The 18005-nt window shown below is 36.6% G+C and overlaps 1 protein-coding gene across 4 annotated transcripts in view; it reads right to left on the bottom strand.

Moving 5' to 3' along the window:
* Positions 1-18005, bottom strand: part of EPB41L5 (erythrocyte membrane protein band 4.1 like 5) — a 169409-nt gene that overhangs the window by 35981 nt on the left and 115423 nt on the right. For all 4 annotated transcript variants that reach the window (XR_008624473.2, XM_008972499.4, XM_008972498.4 and 1 more), the window contains exons 17-19: positions 15903-16066; positions 12036-12133; positions 639-767 (exon numbers count right to left, since the gene is read on the bottom strand). Coding sequence is in view for 3 of the 4 variants with exons in the window: in XM_008972499.4 (XP_008970747.3) it covers positions 639-767; positions 12036-12133; positions 15903-16066 (391 nt within the window). In the remaining variant the exon portion in view is untranslated. The remainder of the gene's footprint in view (positions 1-638; positions 768-12035; positions 12134-15902; positions 16067-18005) is intronic.

The following is an 18005-nucleotide window of genomic DNA, read 5'->3' as shown; positions in this document are numbered from 1 at the left end:
AACATGAACAATATTCCTAAAGTCCAATCAGGTCTCTTCAAGGCTTGTACCTGAGGACAGGATGGGTAAAGTGCATCTTCTCAATAACGGGTGAATTTGAAATCCTAGTTGACAACTGACTTAGTGAGGCAGGCTTCTGTCCTGGTTTTAGGACAGAATGTAAGTTTGAAAGTCACGGAGAGCCAAGGAAAAGCTGATTTTGAGAACAAGGCTGCCGCATCTCTCATGGAAGCTAGTCCCTACCCACTCCATCCTTCACCATGGCACAGCCAACTCTTCACCTTGTACCTCACTCTTTTTGCTAATTACATAAACATATCGCCAAATTGAGGGCAGATGGGTTGTGGGGAATAGTGGATGGATAAAGACAGACCTAGAATCATAGATTTAATACTGAAATAAGGCTTTAAAAATCACAAGGCTTTCTGGCTATCAAAGTGGCAAACATTGAAGGCTCACTTCTACACAAATTTGGCTTTTTTAGCCTTCGTATCCCCCTGAGCATCTTTACTCTTATTTTTTAACTCCCTGACTGCACCATTAATCTAGCTTGATTAGAATTTAGAGTTGGGGAAGGCAACTCTCTACATCCCATGCTCTTTTCACTTCACCAGGGCTATCTATCAAAGGCAGCTTACCTTATGCACTGCTTCTACTTGAGCCTTCAAAATGTTACTCTTGAAGTCAGGAGGAACTCTCATGACATTCAATCCTGGGCTCTCAATGACATTATTAAGGCATTTGTCAGTCAACTTCACCACTTCCTCCTAGATATTTTAAAAATATACTGTAAACAACTCTGATGCACTGTAGTTATATGGAAATAGGAAATAGACTGATGAAAGTTCATCTTCAGACAATCAGGAAATCATGTGTCTTAAGCAGCCATATCTTATTTCAGGCATAAGCAACTCTTAAAATAATCTATCTGTGAAGAGCTCTGGATTTAAAAGGAATAGCCTCTGTAGGGCCTAACCTAAAATTGTAGCAAACTATAACCCAAAGGGCAAATCTGGCCAACCACCTGTTGTATAAACACAGTTTGCTGGAATTCAGCCATATTCATTCCTCTGTGCTGCTTTCATGCTACAACTGGCAGAGCTAAGTAGCTGTGAAAGAGACTACGAGGTTCTCCAAGACTAAAATATTTACTATCTGGTCCTTTACTAAAATAATCTGCCAAACTCTGGTCAAGAGAATAGACTTCATGCCCTACTTTTCATCTTTTAGCCCAAAAATACTAGTTGCTAAAGGTCACATATGCCTTAATTGCACCCACTGTCCTCGCTGAATGCAGTTGAGATTCTGTTCCTTTATGCTTTTAAAACAAAGTACTGCTCATCAAAGAACAAGAAAAACTGATTCCTGAAATAAAATTTGAAGATAAAGAACATTCTGGATTGCCTTAGGAAATTAAGGGGAAGGAAGTAATTGAAAAATCTGTAGATCTTGATATGTCATAAATCCTAAAGGATTTCAGACATAGGTCAAGAGAAAACCGAAGTCTGGAAGGGGATAATGAAGGAGACAAATAAATAATATAAATGTATTTATTACCACTGAACGATACACTTAAAAATGGTCAAGATGGTAAATTATATATGTATATTTTACCTTGTTTTTTTTTTTTTTTTTTTTTTTTAAAGAAAGCACAGAGACTAAGTTGCAGAGAGGAGGGATGAAGAAAGAGAAGAATCTTGACAACTCCTAGAATCACAGCATCTCAAAGTTGGAAGTTACAAGAGTCCATCCAACCACCAAAATACTTCAAGAGGTGGGTAATTTTTAGTCTTAGCCTGAGAAACATCACACACTGGAGAACTTGCTACTTCCTTGGTCAGATGACTGTTAGGAAACACTTTCCTCTGTTAAGGTCAAATCTGCATACCACTAACATATTCACTGACCTTAACTCTTCCCTGAGGCCATTAAAAAGCAAGTCACATTAATTCCTCTTTCACATAACAGCTCTTCATATATCTAAAGATGGTTAACATGCTCCCTCCTGAGATTTCTACATGGCAATCATCTAGCTAATAATCCCAAATTGTAACTTAGTTTCAAGACCCTTCACCATGCATATCCTTCTCTTCTCAAACTGCCACTTTTCTATATCATTTTTAGAGTGCTATCCAGAAATGAAAAAAATAGTTGAACCTCCCCTTTTGAACCCTTTGAATTAAGACAACATAGCTCTTTTGCAGCTGATTCATACTTCATTTACATATTCTTACTTTTTAAATACATGCTGCTGTAATATTCTAGTCCCCTACCCTAGCCCTGTACTTATGATTTGTCAAAGTCTATGTTCTTAAACCCAGTCTGTCATTCCAATCTATCCAAGCCTTCATGGATCCTGATTTTGTCTTCCAAAAACTGTACTTCCCAGCTGTTATCATCTGAAAATTCAATTAGCATAATAGACCTGGGAAAGAAAGTGGTCACTGGAGATGGCCATTTGCAATATTAACTTCTGTGGGATTTAGACAGGGCTAAAGTTTCCTGAGGGTCAAGAACTTGTCATTCCACTCGTCTGCGAATTCCACACAGTATTTATTTTATCTTACAAAAAGTAGGCAATAAACACATTTTTAGAACTGAACCAACAGTACATAAGGCATGTCAGGTGACTGTATAAATCCTGCATAATGCAGGCCGGATGTGATCTCTCTACAATGGGCTCTTACAACACTGTCAACTCTGCTGTCAGTAGTGCTAGTCTGAGCCTTAAGATTAGGTTGCTGGCTAAGACATTCTCAGTTCTTAGGGCAAGTCATCCAACAAATCATGCTTTACTTTAGAATGACGTATTTTATTTTCAGTAGGTTTTCTTCCTAAAATTACTTTAGTCAGGCCAACATTAAGATTAATTTGCATTCCTTAAGCAAACAACAACTGTTGATAGCAGCGGTAGAGAAATCAGCCTTTATTAAAAATGCATCACATTAATAAAACATGAATCAACTTTTTCACAATATAGGTTGTGCATCCCTTTTCCAAAGTGCTTGGGACTAAAAGTATTTCAGATTTTGTATTTTTTCAGATTTTGGGATATATGCATTATACTTACTGGTTGAGTATTCCAAATACGAAAATCCAAAATAAAAAATGCTCCAATGAGCATGTCCTTTATGCATCACATCAGTGCTCAAAAAGTATTAGATTCTGGATCATTTTGAATTTTAAATTTTCAGATGGGGGGCTCAACTTCTACTCAAGTTGACTAGAGTTAAGGCAAGGTAGTCAGATGTCCTTTATTAGTAGTACAATACTGAATTCTTCCTTCTTTTCTTAAAAAATCTTTTCTATTTTTACGGGTACATAGTACTTGTATATATTTATGGGGTACACGAGATATGTAGATACAGGCATACAATGTGTAATCATCACATCAGGGTAAATGGAGTATCCATCACCTCAAACATTTATCATTTCTTGTGTACAAACATTCCAATTATACTGTTATTTTTAAATGTACAGTAAGTTATTGACTGTAGTCACCCTGTTATGCTATCAAATGCTATATCTTACCCATTCTATCACTCTAACTATACTTTTGTAGCCATTAACCATACCCACTTTTCCCCACACCCTCCATACTACCCTTCCCATCTGGTAACTATCTATCTCCGCAAGTTTAATTCTTCGTTTTTTGGCTCCCATAAATGAGAACATACGAAGTTTGTCTTTCTGTGCCTGGCTTCTCTTAACATAGTGTCCTCCAGTTCCATCCATGTTGTTGCAAATGATAGTATCTCATTCTTTTTATGGCCGAATAGTACTTCATTGTGTATATGTACCACATTTTCTTTATCTATTCATCTGTTGATAGATATTTAGGTTGATTCCAAATCTTGCCTACTGTGAACAGTGCCACAATAAACATGGGAGTGCAGATATCTCTTTGATATACTGATTTCCTTTCTTTTGGGCATATTATCTAGCAGTAGGATTGCTGGATCATATGATCGTTCCATTTTTGGGTTTTTGAGGCACTCTGTACTTCTGTACTAATTTACATTCCCACCAACAGTGTACAAGGGTTCCTTTCTCTCCACATCCTCGTCAGCATTCATTATTGCCTGTCTTTTGGATAAAAGCCATTATAACTGGGGTGAGATGATATCTCACTGGAGTTTTGATTGGCATTTCTCTGATGATCAGTGATGTTGAGCACCTTTTCATATACTTGTTTGCCATTTGTATGTCTTCTTTTGAGAAATGTCTATTCAGATTTTTTGCCCATTTTAAAATCAGATTATTAGATTTTTTTCCTATTGAGTTGTCTGAGCTCTTTATATATTCTGGTTATTAGTCCATTGTCAGATGGGTAATTTGCAGATATTTTCTACCATTCTGTGGGTCATCTCTTCACTTTGTTGATTGTTTCCTTTGCTGTGCAGGAACTTTTTAACTTGATGTGATCTCATTTGTCTATTTTTGCTTTGGTTGCCTATGCTTTTGGGATATTATTCAAGAAATCTTCGCATAGACTGATGTTTTGGAGAGTTGCTCCAATATTTTCTTTTAGTGGTTTCACAGTTTGAGGGCTTAGATTTAAGTCTTTAATCCATTTTCATTTCATTTTTGTATATGGCAGAGATAGAAGTCAAGTTTCATTCTTCTGCATATGGAAATCCAGTTTTCCTAGCACCATTTATTGAAGAGACTGTCCTTTCCCCAGTGTATGTTCTTGGCACCTTTGTCAAAAGTAAGCTCACTGCAGATGTATGGATTTATTTCTGGCTTCTCTATTCTGTTACATTGGTCTATGTGTCTGTTTTTATGCTAATACCATGAGTTTTGGTTACTATAGCTCTGTAGTATAATTTGAAGTCAGGTACTATGAGTTCTAAAGTTTCGTTTTTTCTTCTCAGGATGGCTTTGGCTATTCTGAGTCTTTTGTGGTTCCATATAAATTTTAGATTTTTTTTTCTATTTCTGTGAAGAATATCATTGGTATTTTGATAGGGATTAAATTGAATTGGCAAACTGCTTTGGGAAGTATGGACATTGAATCAATACTGAGTCTTCTAATCCACGAACATGTAATATCTTTCAAATTTTGTGTCCTCTTCGATATCTCGTACCATTATTTTATAGTTTTCATTGCAGAAATCTTTCACTTCTTTGATTATTTTTATTCTTAGGTATTTCATTTTATTTGTGGCTATTGTAAATGGGATTACTTTCCTGATTTTTTCTTCAGTTTGTTTGCTGTTGGCATGTAGAAATGCTACTGATTTTTGTATGTTGATCTGTATCCTGCCACTTTACTGAATTTATCAGTTCTAATTGTTTTTCTTTATCTTTAGGTTTTTCCAAATATAAAATAGTATCATCTGATGATAATTTGAATTCTTCCTTTCCAATTTAGATGCCCTTTATTTCATTCTCTTGTCTGATTGCTCTAGCTAGGTCTTCCAGTACTACACTGAATAACAGCAATGAAAGTGGGCATCCTTGCCTTTTTCCAGTCTTAAAGGAGGCTTTCAGGCTGTGGGTCTATCATAACATGGCTTTTAGTGTGCTGAGGTATGTTCCATCTATACCCAGTTTTTTTAGAGTTTTTTTTTAATCACAAAGGGATATTGAACTTTATCAAATGCTTTTTCAGCATCAATTGAAACGATCATATGGTTTTTGTCCTTCATTCTGCTGATATAATGTATCACCCTTGATTGATTTACATATGCTAACCCATCCTTATTACATCCTGGGATAAATCCCACTTGGACGTGATGACTTATCTTTTTAATATGTTGTTGAATTCAGTTTGCTAGTATTTTATTGAAGATTTTTGCATCAATATTCATCAGAGATACTGGTCTGCAGTTTTCCTTTTTTGAGGTATCTTTGTCTGGTTTTGTTATCAGGGTAATACCGATCTCATAAAATGAATTTGGAAATATTCTTTCCTCCTCTATTTTTTGGAATAGTTTGAGTAGGATAGGTATTAGTTCTTCTTTAAATATTTGGTAAAATTCAGCAGTGAAGCCATCAGATCCTGGGCTTTTCTTTGCTGGGAGACTTTTTATTACAGCTTCGATCTTGTTACTTGTTATTGGTCTATTCAGGTTTTGGATTCCTTCTTGGTTCAGTCCTGGTAGGCTGCATGTGTCTAGGAATTCATCCATTTCTTCAACGTTTTCCAATTTATTGGCATATAGTTGCTCATACTAATCCTTAACGATCCTTTGATTTTTGCAGTATCAGTTATAAGTCTCCTTTTTCATCTACAATTTTATTTATTTGAGTCTTCTCTTTTTTCTTAATCTGGCCAAAGGTTTGTCCATTTTGTTTATCTTTTCGCAAAGCAACTTTTTATTTCATTGATCTTTTGTATTTTTTTGGTTTCAATTTCCTTTATTTCTGCTCTGATCTTTATTATTTCTTTTCTTCTACTAATTTTGGGTTTAGTTTGCTCTTGCTTTTCTAGTTCCTTAAGATGCATCATTAGGCTGTTTATCTGAAATTGTTCTACTTTTGTGATGTAGGTGCTTATTGCTATAAACTTTCCTCAGTACTGCTTTTGCTGTATCCATAGATTTTAGTATGTTTTGTTTCCATTTGCATTTGTTTCAAGAAATTAAAAAATTTCCTTACTTCTTCATTGACCCACTGGTCATTTGGAAGCATATTGTTTGATTTCCATGTGGTTGTATAGTTTCCAAAGTTTCTCTTGTTATTGATTTCTAGTTTTATTCCATGTGGTCAGAGAAGATACTGGAAATGATTTGTTTTTTTGAATGTTCAGACTTGTTTTGTGACCTAACATGTGGTCTATCCTTGAGAATAATCTGTGTGCTGAGGACAAGAATGTATGTTCTGCTGCCACTAGATAAAATGTTCTATTAGGTCCACTGGTCTACACTGATTAAATCCAATTTTTTGAGTTAATTTTTCTGGATTTTCTATCCTCTGCTGAATGTGGGGTGAATTCTCCAGCTACAACTGTACCGAGGTGTATCTCTCGGTAGCTCTGATAATATTTGCTCTACATAGCTGGGTACTCCAGTTTTAGGTGCATATATTATTTATTATGTTATATCCTCTTGCTCAATTGACCATTTATCAATATATAATGACCTTCTTTGTCTTTTTATGGTTTTTGTCTCAAAATCAGTTTTATCTAATATAAATAATCTGCTCTTTTTTGGTTTCCATTTGCATGGAATATGTTTTTCCAACCCTTTATTTTCAGTCTTTATGGGTCTTTACAGGTAAAATGTGCATCTTGTATGCAGCTGATCATTGGGGGCTTTTTTTTTTTTTAATCCATGTAGCCACTCTGTGTTTTGATTGGAGAGTTTAGTTCATTTACATTCAATATTATTATTGATAAGTAAGGATTTATTATTGCCATTTCGATCTGTTTTCTGATTGTTTTGTGGTCTTCTCTTCCTTCTTGCCTGCCTTCCTTTTTGTGAAGGGTGCTTTTCTCTGATGGTATGTTTAAATTTCTTGCTTTTTATTTCTTTGTGTATCTGTTGTAGGCTTTTTTATTTGAGGTTACCATGAGGTTTGCAAATACCATCTTGTAACATGTTATTTTAAACTGATGACAACACTGATAGTAAAAAAAAAAAAAAAAAAAAAAAAAAAATTAACAAGCAAAGAGAAAACTAATAAAAACTCTATACTTTAACTTCAAACCGCCACCCCCACCCCCAGCTTTTTAACTTTTTGTTGTTTCTATTTATGGCTTACTATATTATGTCTAGAAAAGTTGTTGTAGTTATATTTTTGATAGTCTTTTAGCCTTCCTACTCAAGATATGAGTAGTTTATACACAACAATTTCAGTGTTATAATATGCCGTATTTGTTAGTGTACATACCATTACCAGTGAGTTGTGTACCGTCAGATGATTATCTTATTGCTCATTAACATCTTTTCCTTTCAGATTGAAGAACTCCTTTCAGCATTTCTTATAAGACAGGTCTGGTGAAATCCCTCAGCTTTTGTTTGTCTGGGAAAGTATTTCTCCTTCATGTTTGAAGGGTATCTTCAAACATGGATATACTATTTTAGGATAAAAATTTTTACTTCACTTTAAATACGTCATGCCACTCTCTCCTGGCCTGTGAGGTGTCTGCTGAAAAGTCTGCTTCGACTTACTGAAGCACCTTTGTATGTTGTTTGTTTCTTTTCTCTTGCTGCTTTTAGGATTCTTTAACATTGACATTTCCCTTGTATGTTATTTGTTTCTTTTATCTTGCTGTTTTTAGGATTCTTTAACATTGACATTTGGGAGTTTGATTATTCAATATCTTGAGGTAGTCCTATTTGGGTTAAGTCTGCTTGGCGTTCTATATCCTTCTTGTACTTGAATATTGGTATCTTTCTCTAGGTTTGGGACATTCTCTGTTATTATCCCTTTGAATAAACTTTCTACCACATCTCTTTACCTCTTCTTTAAGGCCAATAACTCTTCGATTTGTCCTTTTGAAGCTATACTCTAGATCTTCTAGGAGTGCTTCATTTTTTTCTTGTCTCCTCTGACTATATTTTCAAACAGCCTGTCTTCAAGCTCACTAATTCTTTCTTCTGCTTGATCAATTCTGTGGTTGAGAGACTCTGATGCATTCTTCATTACGTCAATTGAATTTTTCAGCTCTAGGATTCCTAATTTTTAAAAATTATTTCAATCTCTTTGTTAAATTTATCTGATAGAATTCTGAATTCCTTTTCTGTGTTATCTTGAATTTCACTGAGTTTCCTCAAAACAGCTATTTGAATTATCTGCCTGAAAGGTCACATATCTCTCTCTGTCAATCTGGGATTGGTCACTGGTGCCTTATTTAGTTTGTTTGGTGAGGTCATGTTTTCCTGGATGATCTTGGATGCTTGTTTATGTCTGGGCATTAAAGAGTTGGGTATTTATTGTAATCTCTGCAGTCTGGGCTTGTTTCTACCCATCTGTCTTAAGAAGGCATTCTAGTTATTCAAAGGGAACTGAATGTTGTGATACAAGTTTTTGGTCACTCCAGCCATAGCTGCATTAGGGGGAACCTCATGCCCAGTAAGGCTGTGACTCTTGCAGGCTTGTTAAGGTACAGCCTTGGTAGTCTTGGGTAAGATCCGGGAGAATTCCCTGGATTACCTGGCAGAGTCTCTTGTTCTCTTCCCTCACTTTCTCCCATAAAGTCTCTCTCTTCTCAGTGAGCTGCATGCAGTTGGGGGAGGAATGACACAAGCACCCCTGTGGCTACCCACTGACACTGTGCTGAGTCAGACCTGCCAGTGAAGCCAGTGAAGTACTGGGTCTCACCCCAGGTATGTGGTGACTATTGTTTGGCCAACACTCATGTTTATTCAAGGCCCAAAGGTTCTTCCGTCAGCAAGTGGTGAATCCAGCCAGACTTGTGCCTTTCTCTGTAAGACTGCAGGTTCTCTTCTGGCTCAGGGCTGGTTCAGAAATGCCGTCTAAGGAGCTAGGGCCTGGAGTTGGGAACTGTAGGAATCTACTCAGTACTTTATTTTACTGTGACTGAGCTGTTACCCAAGTTGCAAGACAAAGTTCTTTTTATTCTTCCCTCTCCTTTCCTCAAGCAGAAGGTGTCTCTCCCCATGGCCACCACAGCTGAAAATGCCCTGGGTCACACCTGAAGCCAGCATGGTACCAGGTCTTGCCCAAGGCCTATGACAAGTACTGCCTGGAAACCTCTGACCCAAGGATTCTTTTGTCAGCAGGTGACAGATCCTGCCAGGACTGGATACTTTCCCTCAAGACAGCAGGTTCCCTTACAGCCCATGGTATGTCTAGAAATGTCACTGGGAGGTGGGGCCTGAAATGGAGGCTTTAGGACTCTGCTTGGTGCTTTGTTTTACTGTGGCTACACTGGTATCCAAGCTACAAGACAAAGTCTTCTTTACTCTTCCCTCACCTTTCCTCAAGTGGAAGAAGTCTCTCCCAGAGCTGTAAGCTGCACTGCCTGGGACTGGGAGAGGGTGATGCAAGCACTCCTTTGGCTCCTCCAGCTAGTATCTCTCTAGGTCATGTGTACCCCAGGTCCACTGGCTCTGAGCCCAGCACAGTACCAGGATGTGCCCAGGAATTGTAGTCCTTGTGGCCTAGACTATCTTTCAAATTCATTTAGGACCTTACAGCACTTTAGCCCACAGCGGTGGGCTAGCTGGAACTCAGGTTCCAATTGCTGGGATGGATGATTCTTCTCTGGCTAGGGCTGTTCTAAATGCAGCCTCTGTGGGCACCAGCGAAATTGTGCCCTGCGTTGCTTTCCATTCCGACAGACAGACCAACAAACACTGAGTTCCAATACAAAGTGCCATAGTCACTGTGCTCTCCCTCTCCCAAGCACAGATTCTCTCTCAGCACCACCCTCCTCCAGAGGGGAGGGGTGGCATCAGCCATTCAAGACTGTCTTTCCTACCCTCTTCAGTGCCTCTTTCCTTGGTATAATGTTAAAACCAGGTACTATGATGGTTCACCTGATTTCTGGTTCTTATGAAGGTGCTTTCTTGTATGGAGAGCTATTTAATTTGGTGTTCCTGCAAGGGGGATGATCACTGGAGGGTTATATTTGGCCATCTTGCTCCATCCCCTCCTTCCTTCTATTCTTGTCTGGCATAGAGTAAACCCTCACTAAATATTGTTATTCTTCCTAGCTATATGATCCCTCAAAAGTTCTTTGATGGCACTCTGTCCTTCACCTAAAGTGCTCCTTTACTCTCCTATCCTGAACCCACACTCCTCCTCATCTTTTCAAGGCTTCAAAACTAATGCAGCAGACTCTCTGCCTCAGAGGATCAGTTATATCATAGCGAGATATGCAGGACATTTTACAAAAGAAACAAGTAGCTGTTCAATAGATTTCCATGAACTCTGAGCACAGCCAACAATCCCCGCCCCCCACTCCTCCCTACCCCCAAGTGTTACCAGGCTTCATTCTGTAGGGTCATTCCAGTCCTCCACTAAATTTCCATTAGTTATTAATCATCTAAAGCTTTTATCTAAAGTTTTCAATTTATCCTTCTGTCTCTGGCCCTGCATTCCCCTACTTTACAGAGATATATTTAAAAACTGACACCATAAAAGCAAACAGACAAGTGGGATAGAATACTGAAAAGTCAAGAAAATGGAAAGCCTTTCTGAAATTGAATCACCTTCTAACAGCTATTTCTAATAAAAAATATATTAGAAAGAAAGGGGGGAAAAAAGGCTTGGATCCAGAAAGACAGTTTTAATAATAACAGTGCAAGACAGAAGAAAATCACTTTCTACTCTATATTGGTCTCTAAAGAAATTCCAGTTAGTTATCCAAGAATGGAAGAACACTGTGAGTCAGCCGTTCTCCTTTCCTCTTTAAAACAAAAACAAAATTCATCTTGGTCATGTTATCAGTTGTCTATATGTAGAGGAAAAAAAAAGGCCATTTCCAGGTCATTACCTAAAATCAACTCTTCCATTTAGTGGGGCCATCTGGTAGCTGATATGATTAATTACAAAATTTCCATCTCATTCAATTTATTTTAGCTCTTTCTATAAGTTACTTAACATAGAAATAAGAAAATCATAGCCAAACTATAAATTGAAGCTTGACTGGTGTAATTGGTATGTATCCCCCACCCCACAACAAAAAAAATTCAAAGGGGACACGGGAGAGAAAGGAATGATAGATGAAGTTAAAGCATCTGAAATTCTATTCTCTTTCTTGTTTATACCACAGAGCAGCTCTCTTTAAAACAAATCCTTCTGTAATTTCAAAAGGCTTCAGCAAGTCTTCCAACTAGACTGGGTCAATCAAAATAAAAGGTTTAACACTCTTCTTGACTGTGTTTTTTTTTTTTAATCATGAAATCACCTTACAATTCACTTTGCTGTGCAAGTTTCCCCCTTCCCTCCTAAACATCTACATATTTCACCCTTTAAAATGAGAAAACAGGTTTATAAGAACTCAGCACAGACAGATTTCCCAGCTAAAGAAAAAAGAAAGTACTGTCTTTGGAAAGAAAATATTTCTGGGAGCTCTGGAGATGTGTAACAGGTATACACAGGGGAAATCTGAATACCTGGCTGTTTATGTTAACATCGATGTTGGATCGAGGGGACAGCAAAGGACTGTTCTCCATCTCAAGCTGTTTGAGCTTCTCTGAGGTGTCTTTTAATGCTGAAAAGAAAAAAAAAAGGCAAAATAACCAGTCTGCCAGGCTGTCACAGCTAGCTGTGTGAGGGTATGGTTTTGTTTTGTCTTCTCAACATCAGTTATCATCAACTAAAAGTAATAATCCAGATAAACACAAAATAAATATATTTTCTTTCCATAACCAGCTATCTGTCCATTAATTTGAATAAGAGTTAATCCTAAGTAGAAACACCACCCTGTATCTGCAGCACTCCTAAAAAGCAAGTAGATGTGAAATCTCCATAGCATGTGTGGTTAAGAAGGTTTACCTAGCCAAGAGACTCAAAAGGCACAGAACACTTGTGACATGATCCTTTTCTTTCATAACCACAACCCAGGCTCATGTCTAACCTCAACATTTTGCCATCTTTGTTTGTTGGCCCTGACTACTGCCTAAAACTAAATTTATGTGAACAAACTAATGAAGAATATATATTTATTCATTCACTGATTCAACATATTATATATTGGTACCATCAGGTGTGACGCAAGACAAGCATTTTGTCTTCATAATGTTCTTCCTAGTGGCAAAATACATTACAAAGTCCTCTAACCACTGAAAACATAATACATTAAACACAATTCATCTTTAAATGAAGACTTTTAAAATTAACTGTCCTGAAATAATCTTATTTTGCAGAGATTAATTTGATGTGTGCATAAAATTTTACACTGTCACTTGACAAAAAAGGTTGAATGCCTAATAATTTCTATATAATCAGAAAGAAGAAAAGGGGAAAACTTTGAAATCATATCCTCTGGGTCAAAGGGATCTTCTAAAAGTGGCCATCAATTAACTGAGTGGAGGCCCTGGCTACACGTTAAGAATAAGCTGGAGAGCTTTCAAGAAACACTCATTCCCAGGGCTCACCCAAGAATAATTATAACAAAATCTTTTCAGGTAGGATTCTGGCACTGGTAGTTTTTAAAACTCTCCAGGTGATTTTAAGTACAACCAAAGCTGAGAACCAGTAATTCAACACTGGTCTTCTCAAAATCTTTCCTATCCATTTACTTAATTGCCATCTCCTGGTTTTATTATGCTTCAAATTACTCCATCCTGAATACTCTTTTTGTTGTTGTTAAACCTTTTTCTGCTATACTTTTTTGTCCAAGGAACATCCTGCCATGCAGCACAAGCTATTTTAGTTACCATTTGTAACTATTTACCTATGTGAATCAGGATTTTGACATTACAACCAAAATAAAATACATAATTGGATATCAAGATTGATTACCTTAAACTCTTAACATAAAAATGTTCTAATTATTCTCACTGATTGATTTTGAGCAAATGTTATAAGTCTGAATGGATTAGGTCATATGAATTAAATTCCCACACTATGCAAGAATTTCCTCTGCCACAACCTTGACAACATTCAAGCTCCGCTTTAATACTTTCCGTAATGAGGTGTTCACTAACTCTTAGGAACCCTTTTTTTTTTTTTTTTTTTTTTTTTTTTGAGATGGAGTCTCACTCTTGCCCAGGCTGGAGTACAGTGGTGCCATCTCGGCTCACTGCAACCTCTGCCTCTCAGGTTCAACTGATTCTCCTGCCTCAGCCTCCTAAGTAGCTGGGATTACAGGTGCCTGCCACCATGGCCGGCTAATTTTTGTACTTTTAGTAGAGACCAGGTTTTGCGATGTTGGCCAGGCTGGTCTCGAACTCCTGACCTCAGGTGATCCGCCTGCCTTGGCCTCCCGAAGTGCTGGGATTACAGGCGTGAGCCACTGTGCTTGGCCAGGAACCTATTTCTATTATACAGCATAAACGGTTAAAAAACTTCCCCTTACTGATGTACAATCTATTTCCCCATACTTGCAAATTGCTCATCCAAGGTTCACCAATAAAGTGCCATAAAACTAATTCTTTGATATATCAGATTTCCAAATATTTGGAGAGTTATATTTCATTTGATCTTTTTTAAGCATTCCTAGTTCATTTTACCATGTAAATCCTAAGCTAATATATTTTGCAAAAAGTATGTACTCAATAAGTGATACTAATACAACACTATTACAGCACTGAAAAAATTAAACTTTGTAAATTAGTGTAATGGATATCAAATGGAATGTAAATAAAATCAATACTGCCATCTCTATAAAGGAGACTATTTTTATTTTTAACCCTGGAAATACTCTGCATTAAGATAGTCATGGTTCTGGCTGAATCTAAATCCTGATGGCTTTGCTATGGTCTCAATTCTTTCTAGAAACAAAAAGCAAATTTCTTTTTTTAATTTTTTCTTTCTTTCTTTCTTTCTTTTTTTTTTTTGAGACAGAGTCTTGCTCTGTGGCCCAGGCTGGAGCTCAGTGGCACAATCTCAGCTCACTGCAACCTCTGCCTCCCAGGTTCAAGCGATTCTCATGTCTCAGCCTCCCGAGTAGCTGGGATTGCAGACATGTGCCACCACATCCAGCCTAATTTTAATTTTAGATTCAGGGAGCACATGTGCAGGTTTGTTATAAGGGTATATTACGTGGTACCATGGTTTGGGCTTCTACTGATCTCATCTCCCAGAAAGCGAACACAGCACCCAATAGGAAGTTTTTCAGCCCTTTCCCAGTCCATCCCTCCTTTAGGAATCCCCAGTGTCTACTGTTCCCATCTTTATGTCCCTGTGTAGCTCCTACATATAAGTGAGAACAAGAGCAAGCACTGCTAACAAGAAGTGGAGTCCAGGGCAAGGCTGTCAAAACTGGACTATTCGAAATAAATTACTACAGAGAAAGTACATGAGAAATAGTAATGGGGGATATTTTCTTAATCTAATAACAGACTACTACCTTAAAAAATCAAATTACTTTGAAATTACCAATATAATAAGTTAAATTATTATTTCTCTGACCTGAGACTAACAAGCACAATTTAAACATGTTAGATGTCAAAAAAAAAAAAAAAACCATGATGTACCAGAACATTTGTTTGTAGTTATTTCTTAGGAAATAAACAAATTTTTAGCACCACTTATCAGTCATACTTCAACATGTTCTATTAATCAGAAGCACTGTGTGACTTTTCACTAACATTTATTTCTAAATTACTAAATACTATTGTATTCTACAGTCTCAGAGACAACAGCATACTTAGGGCAATTTTCTGAGTTGTTTAATAATGGTGGCTAATTTTAGCCTCCAATAGAAATCAAATTGTCAAGAGCCAAATAAATACAAGCTGCTTTAAAATGAACGTGCATTACAGTGAGATTCAACAGGAAACTGCTGTTTATAAACAAGTTATCCTTTCATATAAAACTAAACTCACAAATACATAGACATTTTCAATGAGATTTACTGTCTCCTTTTAACCTTCAAAAGTGAGTGTGTGTGTGTGTGTGTGTGTGTGTGTTTTAAAGCACCATTCTTTCTGTGTTATTTCTTTTTGTGGGCCTAGGCAATAATAATCCTCATTAATAACAAAATACTTTCTAACAGCTAATGGGATGTTCAAACATTCATTCAATCCTATGCCCTAGAAAATGTTTCCACTCTAGAAAAAAAGCAAAAAGCAAGTTTGAAGACTCTTAAATGTTTAATGTCTTATAAATGACACACACATTTAATGACCTCAATTATGTTATCTTAAATATTTCAGTGTTACCTTAAGTCAAAAAGGCAAGAGGGCATAACTCTTCTGAATTAAATTTAAAAGTTGAACTAGTATAAAAAATATTATTGGAGAAGCTGATTTAAATATCTTATTTCAAAGGAAGATAAAAAGGTATCACTGATGTATAATGGAACATTTACTTACTCTCATATGCAACTTCAGGTTCCCCTAATCCAGAAAGCCTGGTGGCTACATTAACATCATTCAGTGCTTGGGATGTTTCCATAGTGTCAGATGCCCCAATTACATCACCAATCGTTGTTTCCAATAAGTCTGGGCTATTCAGCAACTCAATATTCAGAGGAATGCTGCAATGGAAATAGAAAATTTACTTAGACCAAGAAATTTAACTGGAAAAATTAAAACACTACTCACCCTCTGTATCTGCAAGTTCCACCACATCTGTGAATTCAAGCAACCATGAATCAAAAATAAAACAAAAATAAAAATTAAAAAAACATTAAAAAATACAGTTTAACAACTATTTACATAGCATTTATATTGTATTAGGTTTTCTATGTAATCTACAGATGATTTAAAGTATATGGGAAGATGCACGTAGGTTACATGCAAACACGACACCATTTCATATAAGGCACTTGGGCATCTGCGGATTTTGGTATCTCAGGGAGGTCCTGGAATCTATCCTCCATGGATACTGAGGGACTATACTAACAAGGTCTTTGTTGGAATAAGATTCATGGAAAAGTTTTTATCTCAAATGGTTTTATTCATTTCTCACAACCCTTTGAGTAGACTTCTCCTCCCAGCCAAAATGGAGTGAAAGGGACTGGTTTGCCCTCCCACCTGAAAACCTAAGGGAGAAAAATAACCTTAATAAGTAAGGTTAAATAAATAGCCTAAATAAATAAGTCCCACGAAGTTGCAGAATACAAGATCAATATAAGAAAAATCAATTGTGTATCTATACATGAAAAATGAGTAAAGTCATGAGGAAATTGAAGTTATGTAGACAATTTCATTCACAGTAACATCAAAAGGGATAGAAACTTAGGAATAAATTTAATAAAGGATATGTATGACTTGTACACTGAAAATCATTTATAAAGGAGATCTAAATAAATAGACTTTTAATGTTCACAGGTTGGAACACTTAATATTCAAGATGGCTTCTCCCCAAACTGATGTGTAAATCCAATGTATTCACTATCGAAATCCCAGCAGGATTTTTTTTGTAGAACTGACCAGCCAATCCTAAGATTTATGAAAGCCAAAGCAGCTAGAATAGCCAAAACAATTTCAAAAATGAATGTACACTATTGAATTTGAAAACTTACTAGAAAGCCACAGTAATCAAGACAGGCTGATACTGGCACAAAGACAGACATGTAAATCAACAACAGAATTGAGAGTCTATATTATGGAATATAAGGAACTTTTGACAATATAAGGCTTTTTGACAAGATAAATCAGGAGAAAAGACAGACTTTTTAACAAATGGTACTAGGACAACCAGATATCCACACGCAAAAATATTCATTTAGACCCTACCTCGCACTATACACAAAAATTGAATCAAAATGGATAAGCGACCTAAGTGTTGAGTAAAAACTGTAAAACTTTAGAACAAATATAGAAGAAAAAAATCTTTGTGACTTTGGGTGGGTAAAGTATTCTTAGATGTGACACCAAAAGTATCCATAAAAGAAAAACTGAAGATGAACTTCATCACAACTAAAAATGTTTCAGTGTCAAAGAACCATTATGAAAATGAAATGCCACAAATTGGGGGGGAAATTTTTGCAAATCATGTATCTGATAAGGGGCTAGTTATCCAAAGCATACAAGAACTCTCTGTATATATATTAGTGTAAGTTAATATCGTATATATATATTACTTACTATATTAAGTTATAGTTAAGTTAGGATGAGGTGATACTACAGTAGGGTAGGCAGCTAATCCGCTATGACTGATATTCTTATAAAATGGGGAAATTTGGACACAGATACACATAGGGAGAATGCTATGTGAAGACGAAGGCAGATATCAGGGTGATGCATCTACAAACCAAGAAACACCAAAGACTGCCAGCAAACCACCAGAAGCTAGGACAGAGGCACAGAATAGAGTCTTTCTCAGAGTCCTCAAAGAAAGCAACCCTGCCAACACCTTGCCCTTCGACTTCTAACATCTTACTGAGACAAAGTTCAGTTTGTGGTACCTTGTAACAGTAGTCCTAGCAAACCAATACATCTCATATTCTAAAGACCTGCACAGGACTAAAA

The sequence above is a fragment of the Pan paniscus genome, chromosome 13 (assembly GCF_029289425.2).
Source record: "Pan paniscus chromosome 13, NHGRI_mPanPan1-v2.0_pri, whole genome shotgun sequence".
Classification (NCBI taxonomy): Eukaryota; Metazoa; Chordata; class Mammalia; order Primates; family Hominidae; genus Pan; species Pan paniscus.
Note: the sequence above shows the minus strand (reverse complement) of the source record. Positions and strands in the feature narration are given on the sequence as shown.